A 19,963-nucleotide genomic window follows, 5' to 3' on the forward strand; every position below is an offset into this window, starting at 1 on the left:
TACAATTCCCATGAGCCCCTGCCAGCGAATTCTGGCAGGGGCGCATGGGAATTGTAGTCCATGGACATCTGGAGGGCCGCAGTTTGACTACCCCTGACCTAGATGGACCAGCAGGCTGACTCATCAATAGTTTGGTTCACTATAAAGCAGCTTCGTGTGGTCAATGTTTTGGGTATCAATTTGCTTCTAAATATTTGATCCTCTGTCCAGATTTGCTGTCATGGAGAAGCACAACCTGGAATTTCCCTACAGCAGCTGTGACAACAGAATGACCAGTCATGTCATGCAGTCAGCATGCATACCCTGAGCTCTTTAGGGGGAAAGCAGGGTAACAGTCTGGTAGGTAGAAACATATGTCACTAAGTATGATCTCTTAACCTGGATGTTCCAACAGGCTTGGGTCAGATTATTAGGTACAGCACTTACTCAGCATTTAGAAGACCCTGGTTCAATCCCTTACATCTTCAGCTGAAAGGATCAGGTAGTCACTGGTCTGAAAGGTAGTTACTTGACCTGAGACCCTGGAGAGCTGCTGCCAGTCCGAGTAGACAATACTGACCTCCATGGTCTGATTTGGTGTTCATGTGCAATACTAAGTTTCTTTTGATATGCCTGAAATGATGCTATGTTTTCATGAATATTCTGTGCCTTGTCTAAGAGTCTTGCTGTGGTCTATCCCAAGCATCTCCTCACTGCTGGGCCTGCTGTCATCCACAGGATACAGAAAACAAGCCACAGGTTCTTCTACGAGAGGCAGATGGTAGACATGTAGTTTAACTTGCAATCATTTCCAGGATTCAAAAAGGGTGGAGTCAAATCTGGCAGGTTTATGTGAAAAGGGTTCCCTTCTCACAGTTCTGAGAGTGATAACCAGAGCCAACTAGGGTTCACAATGCCAACAACTCTTGAAATGCATTGACTCTCTGAGAGACTATCATGAGGCACAATTCTCTCCAGCCCTGTTCATTGTAAGTAGTCATACTTAGGATCTACACCTAGAGAAGCCTTTCAAATCACACAGTTCCTGCTGGAATATGATCTCCGCTACTGTTGTTCTTGCATTGATGTTATTGGTTCAGTGCAAACAAACAAACAAACAAGATGACTTGACAGCTAATTTGAAATACAGCCGCGCACACTCACACACACAGAGCAGGGGGAAAAATCCCACTTTTAAGATGATTCTTATGTCTTTACCTAGAATATAGGGAACCTGTTACTTAAAAAAAACAACAACAACCAGGAAATGAAGTCTGTTATAGGCAACAATGTCTTAAAGTGTGGGTCAAAGAGGAGGATTCAGATATTAGAGACATGTGTGTCGTCCCCCACCCCCACCCCCCAAATAAGACTGTCTCTACTATGCTGCTGAGTAAATGAATAAGCAGGTACAAAACACAAACAGCACAATCATCAAATACTATAAATGGCACAACTTCATGGCCTAGTTAACAGATAAAAGACACGATATAATTAAACACAGCCAACAAACCTCATTCGTTTTCTCCGGGGTTCCCTTTGGTGTCTCATCCTCATGTTTGGGTGAGGAAGAGGCAGGTGAAGAAGGCAGTCTCCGGTCCCTGTGCACGAGTTTGCTGTTGGGTTCCTTCAAGGTCCTCTTCAGTTCATTGATGCTGGCCTGATGCTTTAGCAAAACATCTTCCGGTTTGTCTAAAAACTTTCAGAGGGAGAGGGGAAGGTAACTACTGAGGTGAGGATCAGAGGATGGAACATGAGTGGGACAGGGAGGAGATGGAAGCTTCACTGCATTTAGAATTTTTTTTTGGGGGGGGGGGCTATTTCCTGGACATGAAATCTCCATACAAATGGCAGAATTTGAATAAGTTGCAGTTTAGGAGGACGGGAAGTCCTGGAAAACATACCCTGTTTGAGAAATCAATTAATTAAGTAAAATCCTTGTAAATCCCTGATCTCCAGGGTTAGAGAACAGTCAGAGACACTGTTCTTGGGAGTTCTAATGTCAATTTCTATTCCTTTTCCAGTAAACATTCTAATAATCTGCACTAGAAATCCTTTTTGTTGGATGGCATGTGTTAGTTTTTACTGGAAGACCAGTAGCTCCAGAGCAAACAGCTTCAAGGGGCTGGGAGACAAACAGTTTTGTTCCCATCCAGTGTTTATAGCCTCTAATGGCAATTTCCACTAGATGCTCTCAGGACATTAAGTCTGCAACCGACGTGGCCAGAGATAAATCTGAATAAAGAACTGGATATTGGCCATTGCAAAGAGCTAAACGGAGATTTAGGTTTGGCTCATGTTGTATAGCTAAATTCAGGAGCACTGAAAAAAAACTGTCTCCTTTTCAAAAGTGTTTACTGCAGTAAGTGAAGCTTCACGCTGTTGAACTATACAAACTGATTCAAAGAAATTTATATTTATGCAAAACTGAAAGAAGAATTGAGGTTCTGATCAACCTATCTTTTGCTTTAATTTGTTGTTGTTGTTCAGTGTGGAAATCACAACAAGCAATGGTTAAGTCACACTAGAGCAGTGCTTTCCAAATGTTTAAGGCACACTTTTTGCAGAAGTAAAATCTGGCACTGTTCATGCTTATAAATACTGTGCAAGAGTAAAATGACCCAAAGGAGCCACCCCTTCTGCATCTCCATTAGGCACTTTTCTTGTGTCATTTACAAAGAAGTAAATCCAGGGCAATACTTCATGCAGAGTTACAACATGAAGCTACTTCTGAGGATGGGTCATTCTTCAGCGTCTCTGCGTTCAGACTGAATAATCTAACAACACCCTTACCCAATGAAGCAACATGGCAAAAATTATTTGCTTGCAGTGGAAGCCCATTGGAAAGAGGCTAGACCACAGGAAAAATTCACGCAGAAATGCATTGAACAGTCTCCTCCATGGGTAAGTACTTACAGAAAACTTTAATTATTTAAGATTTCTCATGGCACGCTAGTGGTTTTCTTGCATTTTGAGAATTACTGTTCTAGAGGCTGAGAATCAAAGAACAAAAACAATGCACATCTGTGAACCAGTTTGTCTCCTGTCCCATTCATGTCCCAGTGAGGTTATCAATAAGGATAATAAAGGGTGGCAACATGGAACATGCAGAAGCAATAAATGATGAGAGAACATGGATGGGAACAATAGCCGGCACTGAAGTTCAGGTCCTTGGTGTATGTGGAGGGAAAATCTCATGACATGGCCAGGCAACATACAACAGTCTTCCTGTCTTGTAAGAAACCACCCTTTTTACACATGTGGCAGCTCCCATCGGGAAAAGCATTTAGTCTGACTAGCCTTTTTCCATGCTCCAAATCTGAAGCCAGATCCAAGCTGCTAAAATCAGCCCAAAGTCTTCTATGCAATACAGGCAAACTGGGACTCTAGTCCTCCCCCTGGCAGGATTTATCTTCAGATTCCATCTGTATTCAGACACCAGGAAACACTACGGTTAAATGGAACCTGGGCATAACATGGCTTGTTTGCATTCACCTGTGCTCCCCCTTTTCCCTTTCTTTGTATGCATCCAAAGTTTCCAAAACCAGGATTCTAAACCTCAATTTAATCCCAGTCTTCTGGGAGTAAACTATTTGCTAAGATGCCTGCATTTGGAAGTTTCTACAAACTGGAATTTGATCAAGCTAGGAAGTTTTCAGTCAAATACAGAAACGAGCTCTGTTCATGATCATGAATAATTGGTCACAGTTTAATTGCTGTTTTTTTCTGTGATTTCAAAATGCAGTTTTGCTCTGCAGGTGGTTAATTTATATAGCACAGTATTAAGGATCTTCATGTCCAAAGCCATGTGTAACAACCACTGTAACAACCACAAATACACATGAGTGTGCCGTTATTCTTAGTTCACTTAGTTAATTGCCTCTACAGTCACATCAAATTTAGTACTCATGGGCTGCAATCCTAAATGCACATACTAGGGAGTAGGTCTCATTAAACTCTCAGTATATGTGCCTAAGATTGCACTGTAATTAATTTTTTAGGAAACTTAACAGAATTACTTTCTACTGCTTGGAAACTCAGCTAATGCCTAGGTGGGAGTTATACTTCCATTCTGTTTTAAGTTGCACCAGCCTGGAAACAGTCATGTAGATCAATACCCTGTTCTACAACTGAGCAGCATAAAAGCTTGTCAGAACTTTTTCTGCTTCTTAAAGAAGTGCATCCTACCTGAAGACATCAGAGCCGGAAAATGAAGAAACAGAAAATGGAATGTCAAGAACACATAGGAAACAGTCAGTGGGAGAATTAATGGGTATAGTTCCCAGGAAGCAGGTAGCTCAAGTGATCTGGCCTCTGCTTGCTAGGAGGGCTTCTTGCTCATACATACAAGGAGAAAGGGAATTTCTTAGTTAGTGGGATAAAAGATGCTTCCAGAAAAGAACTCCTGCACTTAAGTATCCAATTAGTTCAAAAGACGGCAAGAGAGGAATATTCCTATTCCTTTTTAAGTGCATCTCGTATTCCAGTAAACAAGGGCACATACAATGTTTGCATTTTGTTTTTAAAAAGTAGATGAACGCTATGATGCACTGGTGAAGAGTTAAGACATTCCAGAGAGAGAATACCTCCTGCTTGTGCCTTGGGGTGGTTTCTTGCTCCGGCTGATAGCGAAAAGAAGAGCGGGGAGGGGAAAGTAACTGGGAGGGTCAGTCAAGGGAACTCATAATATGCATTACACGTCAAGTTTTGACTCAAAATGTCATTTGTAATACTGCATGTGACAGTTTCCCTTTCAGGAACAAATCACCAGAACTATCATGCTTCTGTTTTCTAGATTTTTCATTGTGAACTAGGAACCCAATGATGTTGCTCTCTGCAAATTCCATGCCCTAATTCAGCTTGGGTTGGGGAAATGGAAGACTATGGGCTAGATGGGATGCCCTGTCCTGGATGGCCCAGGTTAGCCAGATCCTGAAAACTAAGCAGGGTCAACCCTTGTTAGTACTTGATTGCAAGACCACCAAGTGTCCACAGTCGGTACTTGAAGGCAGGCAATGGCGAACCACCTCTGCTTGTCCATTGCCTTGAAAACCCTACAGACTCACCATAAGTCAGCTGTGACTTGACAGCACATTCCGCCAACCGGGGCTGGCTGCTGCTGTAAGAAAGTGTGTATGCAATCGCTCTATGGGAAAACAGTAGTTCCATATAAATTGGGGATAGGGAAGGAATGTGAACACCCGCTTGACAGGCAGGGGGACTTTGAACAACAGCAATAATACCACCCTGCAACCAAGAGACCTTTTTTGGTACCTGGAGAAAGCGCCAGAGAGTAAAGGCATCATCCTCCCCAAAAGGTAACTGGGGGAGAAGCATAGAGATTCTGTTTTGTAACAAGCAGTCTCTCTAAAGTGATGCTGCCATCCCTGCAGCTGGTGCATAGCACTTTTGTCCATTCTTCTGGGGGGCTAAAGGGAAAACAAGAATGGCTCAGGTTAAGTGGCTAGAAGTCAATTTTCATCACTGACTGGATGCCATTACAGTCACAGAGGGTTAATATTCCATGGGTCACATAAGGTCGACATTGAAAAGTTCCTTCAGTTACTGAGGAGACAGTCATCCTTTGGGTTAAGAACTGTCTCCTCCTGGGGAGCAGACTTGTGAGATGGGGTGGGCTAGGAATCAGTGACTAAAATTTTTGTTGCTTTCTGCAGTATTTCAGGCACCTCCTACCAGAGAGCTTTGATGCTGGGAAACAGGTGCAGATTATGACAGAAGCATTCTTTCAGAAGGTTTCCAAAAACCATGATTGCAGATTTTGTACCTTTAGTTCCTTGATTTTTGTGGGGGTGGTCAACTCATCATCCTCAGCCTCGGAAAGCGTCCTTCCGCCATATTTGCTATCGTCTTCTCTCTTCTCTGACTCTGCTCCTCCATCGTGATTCTCGCTGACTGAAGCTGGGCGGGAGAACTCTGCACAGGAGAGAGACAGACAAAGGAGTCCTGTTTGTCCCACTGAGTTCAGTCAAGAGCTATGCTTTACAGGATGCACATACATGGTTCTAATACATGATCCAATAACAAAACAGAGTTGGGGGGAAAAGGGAAGAACCCACCTTTCCCCTTGAGAAATCCTCCTAACACATCCCCAAGCCCTGGTACATCCCACAATGTGCCCTTTGAGTTTCAATTTTTGTTTTGTTATTTGTTTTTGATTCCTAGGATTCCCTTGGTGCTTAAGTTAAGAACACTTCCACTTGCATGACATCTGACTGTGTGCCCAAATGCACTAATAGCTGGCCTACAATTGTATGACAATCTGATCATTTCTGAAAAGCCCTACAATATCAAGACAGTATCCCTCTATTCAGCATCCTTTTTATAGAGGGGGAGGAGAGCCGTATCCCCCATGTTCCAGATCACATGCTTGAAATATTTCTCAGGAGCACTTAAGTATCTTATCAGCTGGTTCTACAGAATGTGGCCTTTGTTATAGTATAAAGCAGGGGTAGTCAAACTGCGGCCCTCCAGATGTCCATGGACTACAATTCCCAGGAGCCCCTGCCAGCAAATGCTGGCAGGGGCTTCTGGGAATTGTAGTCCATGGACATCTGGAGAGCCGCAGTTTGACTACCCCTGGTATAAAGGCTGAAAGGGGCCTATTGGACTAGGGATGCATTGCAAAGGCACAATTCAAAAAGAAAGGGTGACTGTTTGAGCCATGCTAATATTATAAGGGGAAAACATTCTGAAAGTCAGTTGCCCCCAAATGCTTTTATTTTAAGCAAACTAACCAAAAGCCTTTAAGCTTGCTGTCAATGTTTCCATTCCTCAAATTACAAAATATTTCCTGCAACAAAGGAACAAGAACCAAAAAATCTTGACACCTAAACCAAGCCAAAGTCAAGGACTGGAGGTCATCGAAAGAGTATCAGAAGGGATGGAAGATAATCTGTTTATTCTGGAGTATTTTCATCCGCCCTGTATTTTAACAAAGAGTTGTTAGAACCACAGACTTACCAGGTGCCAAAGAATCATAACTATGAATGAAATGCTATGGGTTCTTTACCCAGGAGTATATATTGATATTGCTGACATTTTGGTTCCTCATTTTTTCTCAGGTCATTCAGTGATTTCAATCATTATGTAAAGAGCTATGATCTCTGAATTCATTCATGAGGCCATGGAATTATATAGGAATAGCATAAACGGAAAGGCCTATGTCAGAAGACCACTTCTTTGGAAGTTATATCCTGACACAGTTGTGAAACTGATGAGTGGGCAGGTAGGGTCAAGGTTACGGGTACTCTTTAAAAAATCAAACCCTCCCTCCACACTATTGCCTCCCTCTTTTTTGTCCATGGAACAAACATGAAGACATGAACTGACCAACCTCTGGGGTCATAGTTAACATGTTTAACGTTGCCATGAAACCACTCCCATTGCCATCATTTATTTGAATTATACTGTGCTTATTATCCTTATGTTTTCCTATGTTCTATGTAAACTGCCCTGAACCACAAAGGAAGGCGGTATATAAATATAATAAATAAATACAATCTTAGTGGATGCAGATTTGCAAACCATTTGAGAGTGAATTTGCCTTAAAAGCCATGATCCTCCTCCATTCTGTTATGGACCATCCATATCCTGTCTGGGAACACATCTACATAACCTTCCAACCGGGACTAGCATTTCAAACTAAATCCTGGAGTATTGTCATAAGAACCCTGACAGGCCATCTTGCTGAAGCTGATCAGGTCTGAACAATGCTAGGTCTCTTGGTAATCCAGCATCCAATTATTACATTGGCCTATCATGGGTACCCTGGCAAATCAACCAATAAAGATGCTCTGCGCAAATGGAAGGCAGGACCAGCCATACTTTACTGAAAAAAATGGCAAGAAAACTCTTTGCCATGCTAGACTGCAGCCACCCATCTCCTCTGCAAATGGCCTCATCCTTTCAGCAAAAGCCTCCCCATACCCACCAGTGAACCAATCTCCCTCCCCCTCCCCAATTTGGGGCGTACCTCCATCGAGGCTGCGAGACATGGTGTACCGTTTGCTGGAGGAGCGCTCAAAGTATGGGGCGGGACGATCTATCAGGGCGCTGGCCTGGCGCGTTTGTGCCTGTGTTCGCCCACTATAACGGAACTTGGAGCCCATTACGAGGAAGCCTTTTGGAGGGGGCTCTGGAGACACCAGCCTGCAAAGGGAAGAAGGAGGGCCCTGCCTCGGATCAGCATGTCATTCAGCAATGGGGCGCAGCACTAGCAAGTCAACAATAACAATGAATAATAATGTATAGCACATTCTGTAATCACGAGTATCACATACATTATCTTGCGGTAATCTCTGCAACAGTCCTGATGTACCTTCCTGGGCAGAAAAGACCTGGGTGCAGCCTTGTTACATCTAGAGTAGCAATGCTCTCCATGTGGGGCTGCCCTTGAAAAGTGTTTTGAAGCTTCATGTTGTATGGAATCCTACAGCCAGGATGTTGACTGGAGTGGTGCACTGGAACCATATCAGTACAGTCTTGGTCTATTTATACTGGCTTCCAACTTGTTTCCAGGCAGAATTAAAATTGTCCACCTTCAAAACCTTGTGTGTTTTGGGACCAATGTAACTAAAGCACTGCCTAATCCCTTATAAGCCTGCCGTACCATAACAGTTGTCTTTGGAAGTGTTGTTTTGGGTGCCCCGACCTTCTGAGTTTAGGCAGGTGGGAATCTGCGAGAGGAACTCCTTAGCCAAAGTTCTGGAACTCTCTCCTCAGGAGATTCATTTGTCCCCTTCTGTGTCCCCTTCCATCAGCATGCCCTCAATTATACTACGATAGTTTCCCACTTTTTGACTTAGATGAGCAGCTCCCTTTCCATCTTCTTTTTTCTGTCTGTTCCTCCCCTACATGGTTAAAATGTATATAGATATATTCCGACCTAGTCTAGGAAGCTGAGTAATCAAAAGCCCCTTCATTGGTATAGGTCAGAATAAGGCACATGGAAGGCTGATATTAATTCACAACACATAAACTGTTTTATTTCACTCCTATGGGGGAGTGCTCAAGTCAGACTGTCATGTGGGTTTCAGGTTTGTCAAGAAAATGTAGCTGTTTTGTTCTACCAAGAGGTGTTTGCAACTACTGAGAGAGACCACTTGGCTATCACTCCTTAAATAAACAGGCATAAGCTTATTGGTCACAAAATTACTACAGTCTGTGGAGACTGGAATATAAACACAGGTTCCAATTTTCCTTCTTTAACATTTGATAGAGATCAACCCCTCCCCATTTACTAGGAGATATTATCCTCAGGGAAGGATCACTGTTTCCACTTTCCTGTCTCAGATTTTCTCCAGTCCTTCATTTTTCTCCTTCTCTCTACTCCCACATCTTTCTTCTTAACTGCCACTCCCTCAGGACAACAAATTCTTTTTTGTACTCCCTGTCAATCAAGGTTCCCAGACCAGTATGTCACATTGGCAGTTTGCTGTCTGTCACAGATATCCCCTTCCTAACCAATGTTTCTAGTGCTCTGCATGTATTTTAATTCTGTTTTTAAGCTCTTTCTAAAATTGCTTTAATGGGATATTTAGGAGGGAGTTGATTTCCTTAGTTTATATTTTGTAGGTTTTAAATTGTTAGCTACCTTGCCAGTCCTTGCAAAGACAGAACGAGTAAAGAATAAAGTGTACAGTGAAAGAAATGCTAGAAGAAAACACTGAAATAAAATTAATAAATAACGATTTCCCCCCTCTCACCTGAAGAACGTATGGTGCTCAATGCAAACTTTCCAAAGTCTCTTGGCTGAACGATGGTTGGGCAGCTTGAACCCAATGGTACTCTCAAACTGCTCATACTGAAAATGGAGAAAACAAAGATCTGGCATTCTGCCCAAGGTTCAAGTCATTGTCTATCAGACAGTGCCGTCAGATGCCCAGGAAGCCTTACCCCTCTCCCACGTTCTGGCATATGCCAGAAGGCCTGTCCAATATGCATAACCCAAGTGAGAAAATTGACTTTTTCAGACAATCAGATTCTCCTCAGGAACTGATTCCTTCTTCACTGCCCAGTGAAGTACCTCCAAAGGAATGTAATCCTCACCCCCCCCCCACCAAAAAAAAGTTACTTACCTCACCAGGTCGAATTTTGATGTAGAAGTTACTTCTCTTGTATGAAATCTTGAGGATCTTGGGCCAGGCAAAACGGTTTATCCTCAGCCGGTCCCTATAGATGAGAAGGCCATTGGCACAAACACCCAGCATAATGTCAATGCCTTCTGAATCCTGACAGGAGATATGGCAGAAAATTAAAGAGACAGAGAGTGGCATTAGTGCACAGAAATACTGCAAGTGCAAATACTGCCAAAGCAAAGGAATTTTCAAGCTTAAGAAGAGCAAGGAAGGAAGCTGACAGCTATGGGACTAGGGTACTATATCTCCACCCTAAATGTCAAATAGATCACTGCCTGCCTCTACCTTCAAACATCAGACTTACATCTCCAGCCCACATTAATTTAGAAAATGTATGTCCTGTCTCTCTAGATACTTCACCCTGGATCTGGAACAAGATCAACTAATCTAGAACAACAGGTGGTGCGCCATGTTGCCTATTATGTCTGTAGGAAAAGGAGGTCTAGCAGACATTCTTTTTAAAACTAGTATAGTCTCAGTTCAGACCTGAAAAATGGCATTTACAATGAGAAATTATTGTGGAATCTCCTTATGTTTGCAAAGACTGGAGAGGCAATTTATTAGGAATGGAGGCAGTCTTGGTGATTCTGGGGCACTGAGCAAAAGTTTAGAATAGGTCCCTAGAATCACTGTCCCAACTACTGAAGCCATGTAAGGAGTCTCCCTCACACTATGCATGGTGGGCAGGAGCCTCCACTGCTGCTCAGAACCTAACCCCAAACAGGGCAGATGCAAGCAGAAGCCTGCTACTCTTTCCTCTTGGGAAGTCCAGGGCAGTTCCCCTGCTGCCCACCATCTAAGTGTAGTTACCTCCTCTATAAGGTAACACTGCTAAAATGGCTCACGACTGATATTATGGTTGCTGTCAGGTAACACATGGATAAGAAAGGGGATGGAAGAAAGCTGTGAATTTATGTATGTGTGTGGGAGGGAGATATAGGCACCAGAAGAGACAGAGACCAGATGAAGAAATGTGTGCAGGGATGCCCACTGTGGGGTTTGCAACCAAGAATCTTGTGATAATAATCTGAGAATGTCTGTCACAAAAATTGTGAAGAAAACTGTTTTTCTGGAATAAGGTTGCCAGCTTTGATGTGTTACAGAAAAGGCCTCATGGTTTAGCTGCAGCCAGCCAGGAAGCTAACACTCCCAAAACGTTTGCCAGAGTGTCTGCAATGTGCCTAATGGTATACTGCTTGCTATTATGATGGCCGAAGGATATGGCAGAATGTTCTAATGCTCAGATGAGCCTTAGAAAAAATCCAAACTGGTAAACGCAGTGCACTCGTGCCGAGTTCAGTCCGGAAGTAAGGTGGTCCTTGGATCACTTCCTAATGGACAGTGCTTGTCATCGCCTCTTCAGACACTGCCTGTTCTGACGGTACACTTAAGATGTATAAGATGGATGCAAAGTGTAAAGCCAGAAAAGGTACACTGGTCAGGACGATTCTGATTGGCTGAGGCTCCTGACATGTATTAACACTGTGGCTAACTTGGTGGTTGGGCCATGTAATATGTGAAAGAGGCTGCCACAAAGCAGAGATGCACATTAGCTGAGTTGTAAACGATACTCATCTGGAAGCAATATGGCAGCATGGGACCATTTGTCAAACTTTACACAGATCTAGGCAACCCACATTCCCAGCATACCAATTAAGCCAAGCAATGCTTTCCTTAGTTTCCAGATTAAGAGAGATTAGGACAGCAGTCCCATTTTAAAACATTTTGGGATTTTTTTTTGCATGGAACCTAAGATTTCTATTTCTATTTATTGAAAAAGAAGCACAGCAGATAGTATAGCAGCTAAGTTGTTGTTTTTTTAAAGAGAAGAACAGCTGCCCAAAGCAAGAGCTTCCTTCCAGCTGGGTGCTTCCAGCCCTCAGGTGAGGGTACCTTGGCATGATGCAAGTCAACTCCATACATGGAAAGCTTCTTAGCATTTTCCAGGAAGTGAATTTCTGCCTCCCCAGGTGTCATGCCCCTTTGGAAGAAAAGGAAGAAATGGCAGGCATGAAAACATTTGGCTCCAAAAGACAGACAAGAGGCTGGTGTATCTCTAGCAAGGCCTTTAGAGGACACAGAGATAAAGAATTAAGTGAGATTTCATCTATTTGATCAACTCGCCTTTGAGAGCCCTCTCAAGACACCTCAGCAAAACCAGAACAAGAAAAAAAAACCCAACAAAAGCAAAATGCAAACATGCAACAAAGTAAAAATAAAAACAATGTAAAAACAATAAAAATCACCCTACAAAATCTAGGATCATAGACCTACAGAGCTGAAAGGGGGCTCTACAGGCCATCTTTTGCAACCCTATGATTAAGGCAGAATTAGTCTAAAGCAGGGGTAGTCAACCTGTGGTCCTCCTTATATTCATGGACTACAATTCTCATGAACCCCTGCCAGCAAACGCTGGCAGGGGTTCATGGGAATTGTAGTCCATGAACATCTGCAGGACCACAGGTTGACTACCCCTGGTCTAAAGCATTTCTGTCCAGTGTTTGTCCAGCCACACTTGAAGACTGCCAGTGAGGGGGAGCTGACTACCACCCTAGGCAGCAGATTCCACTGCTGAATTATGACAGTAAATATTTTCCCTAATATCCAGCCGATAGCTGAAATAGGTCTAAAAACATCATAAAAAATAGAAGCAAAAGCAGACAAAAAAGATGTTGTGAGAAAGTTGCACAATGCCGTTTCCACCCAAACACCATGAGAGGGCAGCCTGCCCATGTCTCAGCTGTTTACAGTACTGACTACAGGATGAAAACCCACTTACCGGTAAGTTTTATGCAGCTCCATAATGCGTTCTTCCAGTTCCCTGGTCTGGTTTGGGGCAAAGCGAAGCTCACTGATATAGTTGGCCACATGCTCCTCCACATCATAGTCCCCCAGTTCAGCTTGCACCGCATAGGAGCCAAGCAGAGCGTGTGTGACAAAGGAGCACGGCAGACGTCCGCTGATAATGTCTGCTCGGAGCTGCAGGCACAGGTAGTACCTGGGGAGGGAAGAATGTGAAGCAGTGAAAGCTTCACATCAGGAGCATAGAGTTGCAAACATTTCCCACTTTTGGAGGCAGGCCTGCACACCTGCTACGTCACCAAGCCAAATGCAGCCCACTAGTTACTTGCAATGACTCCCCCCCCCCCTCCCCTCGAGGCTCAAAGAAACTCTCAGGTTTTGAAGCTTCCTGGGACTGCAGGATAATGAGGGGAAGGTCTCAAGCGCCTTGTAGGGCATAATGCAGTGCGTAATAGCTTGGCACCAGCCTGCAAGCTTACTCTACGTGACTGCCCTGATGATTGTTCAAGATGCCTGCAGGAGAGGCCTAATGGTCTCTCTTTGCCCTGGTTCTCCTACTCTTTGCCCGGCCTGCCCTTCTGGTCTGTTTCCCTTCTCACAGTAGAGGAGCACTTCTTGGCCCTGTTCATCTGCGGCTTACAAAGCTCTACCTGCAGGTGTTCCCCCCTCCCCTCTGGTTGGTTTCTGGATGGCCAGTTGTTTTCTGGATGGCCAGACTTCTAGCCTCTTTACTTCCTTCCCTTGTAATTTCAACAACCAGCCCACCACTCTGAGAATCTGATCAGCCAGTTGTGCTTCAGCCAGTTGCTGCAGCAATGGCAACTGCCAGCCAGGTAGACCTGTCCAACTTCTTCATGTTCCAGAAGTCTTAAGTTGCACCTTTAGGACCAGACTATTCAGAGGGTGAATTCTCAAGAGGGCTGGTCCCTCACCAACTGGGTCATCTGCCATTTTTCTCAGTGATGTCCTGGTGATGTATACAGTTGCTGGATGACTCAAGTCCCCAACACTCAACAATCAAACCTTCCTGGGCTTTGAGTACATGCTGTAATGGACATTCTGAGATTAGGGAGCTACCTTGTAATAGTGCTTGTTGCTGTTACTATGGGTCAGTGAACTATTTGGGTTGAAAAAAGAGGTGCTACCCTGAAGCGTCTTTTGCACTTGCATCAAATCATATCTGCAACAGACATGCTACTAATTTGTATTGACGTCACCGTGTGTTTGCAGTGAGCATTCATCCTCAGGATCAAACACCAACCATGCAATTGCATACAGCAATTCATCACAGTTCTGAATGGTGTGGGTCTGAATGGTGTGGGTCAGTCGGAGTGCAGCAACAGGGAGGACTCCTTGAAGGAGGAAGGGGCCAGCGTAGTTGACCCAGAAGTGACAGAAGCCGACAGGTGGGGAGAGGAGCTGCAGGCAAGCCAAGATTTACCATCAAGGGCTTGTACAGAATCATCTCCATCCCGCAGCTCTGAGCCTGCTGATGAAGACCAACTGGCTGCTCCCAGCTCCCCAGGTTCACCTGTGCTAATAAAGAAGCCTAGGCATAGGCTGAGTAAAAAACTCCAGATTAAGAGGAAAAGCACTCAGCTCCTGGCTCCTGGCAGCTATCGGCTGAAAGTCATAGGATTAAAGCCACGCTGGTGGCAGTTTACTATATAGCAGCTTAAGAGATGCTGGGGAAGTGTGGAAGCAAACACAACTGGATGCTGACAGCCCCTTGCCCGGAAACTCTGACCCAGACTGCACCTGTGTTTTGAGTGATCTCTGGACACCTATAGATTAGGAATGACTGCGCTTTCTGGAAACTCCCCTGGCTCTGTTTACTTGTCAGCCTGATAAGGATGCTGCAGATTGGCACTGGCACATGGTCAGCTATTGCAACGAACACCGTAAACTTGGTAAAAGATTTAGATGTGACCAATATCTGAACTTCCCACAAATTGTGTGTGTGTATATTTGTATACATGACTGGTAGACTGTACTGGGTTTCTTTAGGCAAGCCTTTAATCTCATTGCTGGGGCCTCAATGGCCGTTTACGCACTGGAGGTTTCATGCCAGGCTGCAGGCTGGAGTTTTAGGCGTGGCAGGTTGTCCCACCTCTTCCTGCACCCACATGGGGGAGCATTTGGCCTGGTGCACCTCATCCGCCCCTGATTTGTGTTCCTGTATGGGAGCTGGGGCAGTAAAGTTCCCAGTGCGTAAACGGTCAATGTGTAGCTTGGATCTGATTAGCCTTTAGCTGATAACACTTCTCTTGGCCACCAGAAGATGACAGTCTATTGCCAAGGCAAGGATCAGCAGTGAAGGACTGGATCTACACCTCCCTTTGCTAGAGGGACACTGTGAGGATCAGCCCCAAGTGGAACCATCTTTACTCACCTTGTGATGTCCTCTGTCAGCTGAGCAGGATCCGGAGGGTAAAACTTGACAGTAAAAGCAAAGTTCCAGGGACCGCCTTGTAAGAGAGGGAGGAAAGGAGAATAATGTGAGGAACAAACACACACAGCCAAGACAATCCTTCTCTTGCTTTCCCCTAAAACAATCACGGCATCTCCAATGGATGTTTCTGTGATTTGAACTGACTCCCACACCCTCCCCTCAAGTCGCTCAGGAATCTAAAAATGCGTCCAGATAAGACGAACCCTTCAAAGACAGCAGGGATCTTGGCTAGACTGGATGTTTGTGGGTGACAGGGAGGGTGCATTTGCCATTTCGGGCCTTATGACACAGTGGAACAGCCTTCGCTGCACAGACAGACCATGACTTTGCTGTTGCCATGGAAACAGTCTCATGTTTTCCCCAGGGGTCTGCCGTCAGGGAGAGACCTCCCGCAGCATCTGTGTGAAGCGCCACACAGAAAACCCACCCACATTTGGCTATTCGATACACTCCTTCCCACGGAGGAACCTCTTTCCTCCTAGCAGTGAAGGGGGGGGGGGAGGCTAAACAGTATTAATATTTGGGTCCAATCACCACACTTTTCTGCCTGCTGACATCACAGCAGAGGGCACCACTTGCTCTGCCTTATATATCCGTACAAACAGAGACTCCCCTGAGTTAAGTCGGCCTAACCTATTTTGCTCTGCAGGTACCTTTATCCAGCACACCAGCTCTCTGTTCATGACATCCTTTTGTTGTGATTGTGCAGGTTGGTCTATAGGGATTTAGAGATGGCGGGGGCCCAAGCAGGGCTTTCAGGCTATGTGTCTGCATCCAGCTGAGGCAGACAGCAGACGTACCTACTCCATTACTGTGGGGATTTAACAGAAGGGGGCACTGCTGAGTATAACAATGCTGTTTCTTAGTAGGGGAGTCCTTTAGTTCCTTTGAGAAGCAGGCCTGATCTCTTAATGCTAACAGGCAACGGGGCTAGTAAGAAACCTTCAGAGTGCTTCCTCTCCAGATCTGTACTAACTGGGAGTCTAAAAAGCCGTAAGTCAGTCACCAGGAACAAAAATCACCTCAGAGAATCCTGAAGTCTAAAAAGCCGTAAGTCAGTCACCATGAATAAAAATCACCTCAGAGAAATTGGACACAGGCAGCCCACCCAGTACCCCCAACACTGCACAGCGCTGCTGCATCCATCTCAAAAGACCAGGCTATTTCTAAGTATTTTTCTAATCGTTTTGCATTTGCTTGATCAGGCCTACATTATTAGGACAATTATTGGTACAGCACTTCCATCATGCAAACTGCTTTACGGTCTTGGCTACATCCCTTTGAGAAAGGCTTGTCACCACTATAACTCCCATTTAACAAAGAGTGCCTGACAAAATATGGTGTTATAACAAAGGTCCAAATTGCTGAAATCCACACATGAGGAAGAATTAGAAATTATTCCCCCCCCCCCACCGCTGCCACCATTAAGGCTAATGTTACGAAGTCAAACAAGCTTTACGGAGGAGCACAGAATTGGAATCAGTGAAGATGGAACCTATAATAATAATAATAATTATTAGATGTATTGGCCATCCCTCTCTGCAAATAGTCTTAGGGCAGTCTACTTGTCAATACCAATCAATGAGTAGGTAGATACAACTAGGCAAAGGCTTTGTGCCCCAATTTTACAGGTCTCCTGGGGGCTTCTGGTTGGCCACTGGCTGGAAGAAGAGGAGCTCATTTTTTGTACCCTGCTTTTTACTACCCCCCAAAAGGAGTGCTGTTACAGCGGTTCTCACAGAGCAGTCTTTTCAGTTCTCTCAACCTCACCTACCTTACAGGATGTCTGTTGGGGTGAGAGGAAGGGAAGGTGAGTGTAAGCCTCTTTGACCATTTATGCACTGGAGGTTTCATGCCAGGCTGCAGGCTGGAGTTTCAGTCATGGCAGGTTGCCCCACCTCTTCCTGCACCCACAGGGGGGAGCATTTGGCCTAGTGCACCTCATCTGCCCCCAATTTGTGCTCCTGCACGGGAGCTGGGGCAGTGAAGTTCCCAGGGCATAAACGGACTTTGAGGCTCCTTTGGGTAGTGAAAAGTGGGCCATAAAACCCAACTCTTCTTTTTACAATCATTCCTCTCCCCACAATGGACACCCTGTGAAGTAGGTGAGACTGAAACAGCCCTGAGAGAACTGCAACTGGCCCAAGGTCACCCAGCTGGTTGCATGTAGAGGAGTGGGCAATCAAAACTAGTTCTCCTGATTAGAGGCTGCCACTATGAACCACTACACCAGGGATGACCAAACTGTGGCTTCCCAGATGTCCATGGACTACAATCACCATTAGTCCCTGCCAATTGGCCATGCTGGAAGGGGCTCATGGTAATTATAGCCCATGGGCACCTGGAGAGCCACCATTTGGCCACCGCTCCACTACATCAAGGTGGAAAATTAATCTGATTCAGTAAACTTCTTAACAATATATTAATCTGGTTTGGAGCACTGGAAAATGGAACTTTTAAGATATGATTCCCTGTTCTCTCCTTACTTCCTCAAGATCTTCTTGGAAAACCAGTCCCTCTGAGAGCAGCAGCTGAATGGTCTGCAGCTGGTGTCTAAGGGAATAAGGGAGTATTTTGCCTTCTTCCCACCCGCCCCATCCATCAATGAAAGGGACATGGACACTTCTGCATCCATCCATATAAAAATCTTAAAACACAATTGTTTTAAGAAAAATCTTAAAACACAATTGTTTTGGGCTACTCACTGCGAATCTGTTTTTTTATTTCCTTAGATGGGTCCAGCCAGTTCTGAAATGGTAAGCAACAGCAAGTCAGAGGAAATCCTGTTTCAGCAGAACATCTTGAATGGTCATGGCACAGGATTCCCCCAGAGCCACCCACACGTACCTTCTGACTGTCTGAGTCACAGAACGTGAGTCCAAAATAATCCTTCTCCAGGAGGTTGAGATGCTCACAGACCATGTCAAAGAGCACTTGGCCCCGGGCATGTTTCTGAAAGAGACAGACATGCAGTGTAAGAAACAAAAGACCATCTGGAATACATTCTCTTCCTCTTCCCAATGTATGCTGTGTAGTCACACATGACAGAAGCAAAACTAGGGATACCTGACTGTAGTTCCCCCCCCCCACATTAAAACTTGGTTTCCTGGAGTACATTGGAGGGTGTTTATGGCCCTCTACAACATGACCCACAGGGCCACAAATGGTTGAGTAAGAAAAGTTTACGAAGAGTGCAGCCATGCAGTTAGGTCGCAATCTTAAAGACACTTTCCTAGGAATAAATGGGGGAATAAAATGGGACATCAGCCTGAGCAGACCAGCTTAGGCTTGCTTCCTTAAGCATTTAAACCAATTCTTCACACATTTCTAGCAACTGGACCAGTGATTAGCAATACCACCTCTTCTGAGGCATGGCAACTAGCTTTCCTGGGATGGAAAGAGCAACACGTTCTTCTTCCTGGCCAAGGGGGAAATACCTATGCACGGGCCTGACAAGTGCATACACTGAAAAGGGCAGAGCACACAGCTATGAGAGTCCTGCAGGACTCATCCCCTGGCCTCTGCTACGATTTCTATGTTTTGTAGCTCTTTAAGGTACCTTGGGAAAACTTTTGCAAGTTGCAAAGAATGCTTTAGGCATTTTTGCAGATGCCATTCCTATAAAAAGGCCAGGAATGACAACTATAAGAGAGGCCCCAAACTCCTTCTGGTACATGAAAAACAGCATTTTGGGTATAAGAGAGCAAGGGATGGGAATACAGTTAGCAGGCAAGCAAGGACTGAGAACACAGAAAGAAGGGGCTGGGCGGGCTGAGACATTTTAGTAAATTATTTGCCATTCTGCATAAGAGATACATATCCTTTGTACAACAGAAGGCCTTTTATCTTAACTTTTTCAAGAGGCAACCCTAGAGAAGATGACAATGGACCACACCAGCAGTGTCACCACAGAAAGAGCTGTACCATGTTACTAATGGCTTTTAAAAAATTATCAGTGATAAAAAGAATGGACATGAAAGTTCCAAGTACTTCTCCATTGGAAAACTTCTCCAGAACATTCTTATTGACACCTGTATGGGAATATTCTGAAGACACCAACAATCGGTTTGCAGCTGAAGACCCTGATTCCAAGTCCTAATATACAGAGAGGTTCTCAGAATGCAGAGTAGCAGCTATTCTAGCACAGAGCAATAAATGCCAACAGAAGGCCTTTTCAATAAAGCACTAACATTTCCCCACAGAAACACTTCATTGTATGCAAAGACTCTTCATTAACCAGCACAGCAAAAGGCAGTGGATCAATCTAGGCCTTTGTTTGTATGTTTGTTTTAATTGTAAGAAGGTTCAGAAGATGAAATTTCATAAATGACAACACACAATGGAAACTGAGTGAAAGAGACAGGCCTCTGTAACATCCAGCAGATGATAAATCACGGTTTCCTCAGCTGTTTGCAGGAGTAATATGTAGATCAGGAAGCTGCCAGATATGGCATACCTATTTGTGTTAAGAAGCCTTGGTTAAACTCTGGTTTCTCCATATTTACATCACTCCAGTTCTTGGGATGGCTTTGGATCAGTATTGGACGTCTAGCCCTCATCTCAGTTTTGTCGA

The 19,963-nt window shown here is 44.6% G+C and overlaps 1 protein-coding gene across 18 annotated transcripts in view; it reads right to left on the bottom strand.

Annotated features, from left to right (window-relative positions):
- EPB41L1 (erythrocyte membrane protein band 4.1 like 1) overlaps nucleotides 1-19,963 on the bottom strand; it is a 181,913-nt gene that overhangs the window by 25,510 nt on the left and 136,440 nt on the right. For 13 of the 18 annotated variants that reach the window (XM_077335360.1, XM_077335354.1, XM_077335363.1 and 10 more), the window contains 11 exons: nucleotides 18,238-18,342; nucleotides 18,096-18,138; nucleotides 15,331-15,406; nucleotides 12,916-13,134; nucleotides 12,030-12,117; nucleotides 10,077-10,229; nucleotides 9,705-9,802; nucleotides 7,973-8,148; nucleotides 5,765-5,913; nucleotides 4,566-4,601; nucleotides 1,493-1,678 (listed from right to left, as the gene is read on the bottom strand). In XM_077335360.1, the coding sequence (XP_077191475.1) occupies nucleotides 1,493-1,678; nucleotides 4,566-4,601; nucleotides 5,765-5,913; nucleotides 7,973-8,148; nucleotides 9,705-9,802; nucleotides 10,077-10,229; nucleotides 12,030-12,117; nucleotides 12,916-13,134; nucleotides 15,331-15,406; nucleotides 18,096-18,138; nucleotides 18,238-18,342 (1,329 nt within the window). The remainder of the gene's footprint in view (nucleotides 1-1,492; nucleotides 1,679-4,565; nucleotides 4,602-5,764; nucleotides 5,914-7,972; nucleotides 8,149-9,704; nucleotides 9,803-10,076; nucleotides 10,230-12,029; nucleotides 12,118-12,915; nucleotides 13,135-15,330; nucleotides 15,407-18,095; nucleotides 18,139-18,237; nucleotides 18,343-19,963) is intronic. The other 5 variants (XM_077335362.1, XM_077335372.1, XM_077335371.1 and 2 more) reach the window with 2 other exon arrangements.

Source organism: Paroedura picta, chromosome 4 (genome assembly GCF_049243985.1).
Source record: "Paroedura picta isolate Pp20150507F chromosome 4, Ppicta_v3.0, whole genome shotgun sequence".
Taxonomy (NCBI): Eukaryota; Metazoa; Chordata; class Lepidosauria; order Squamata; family Gekkonidae; genus Paroedura; species Paroedura picta.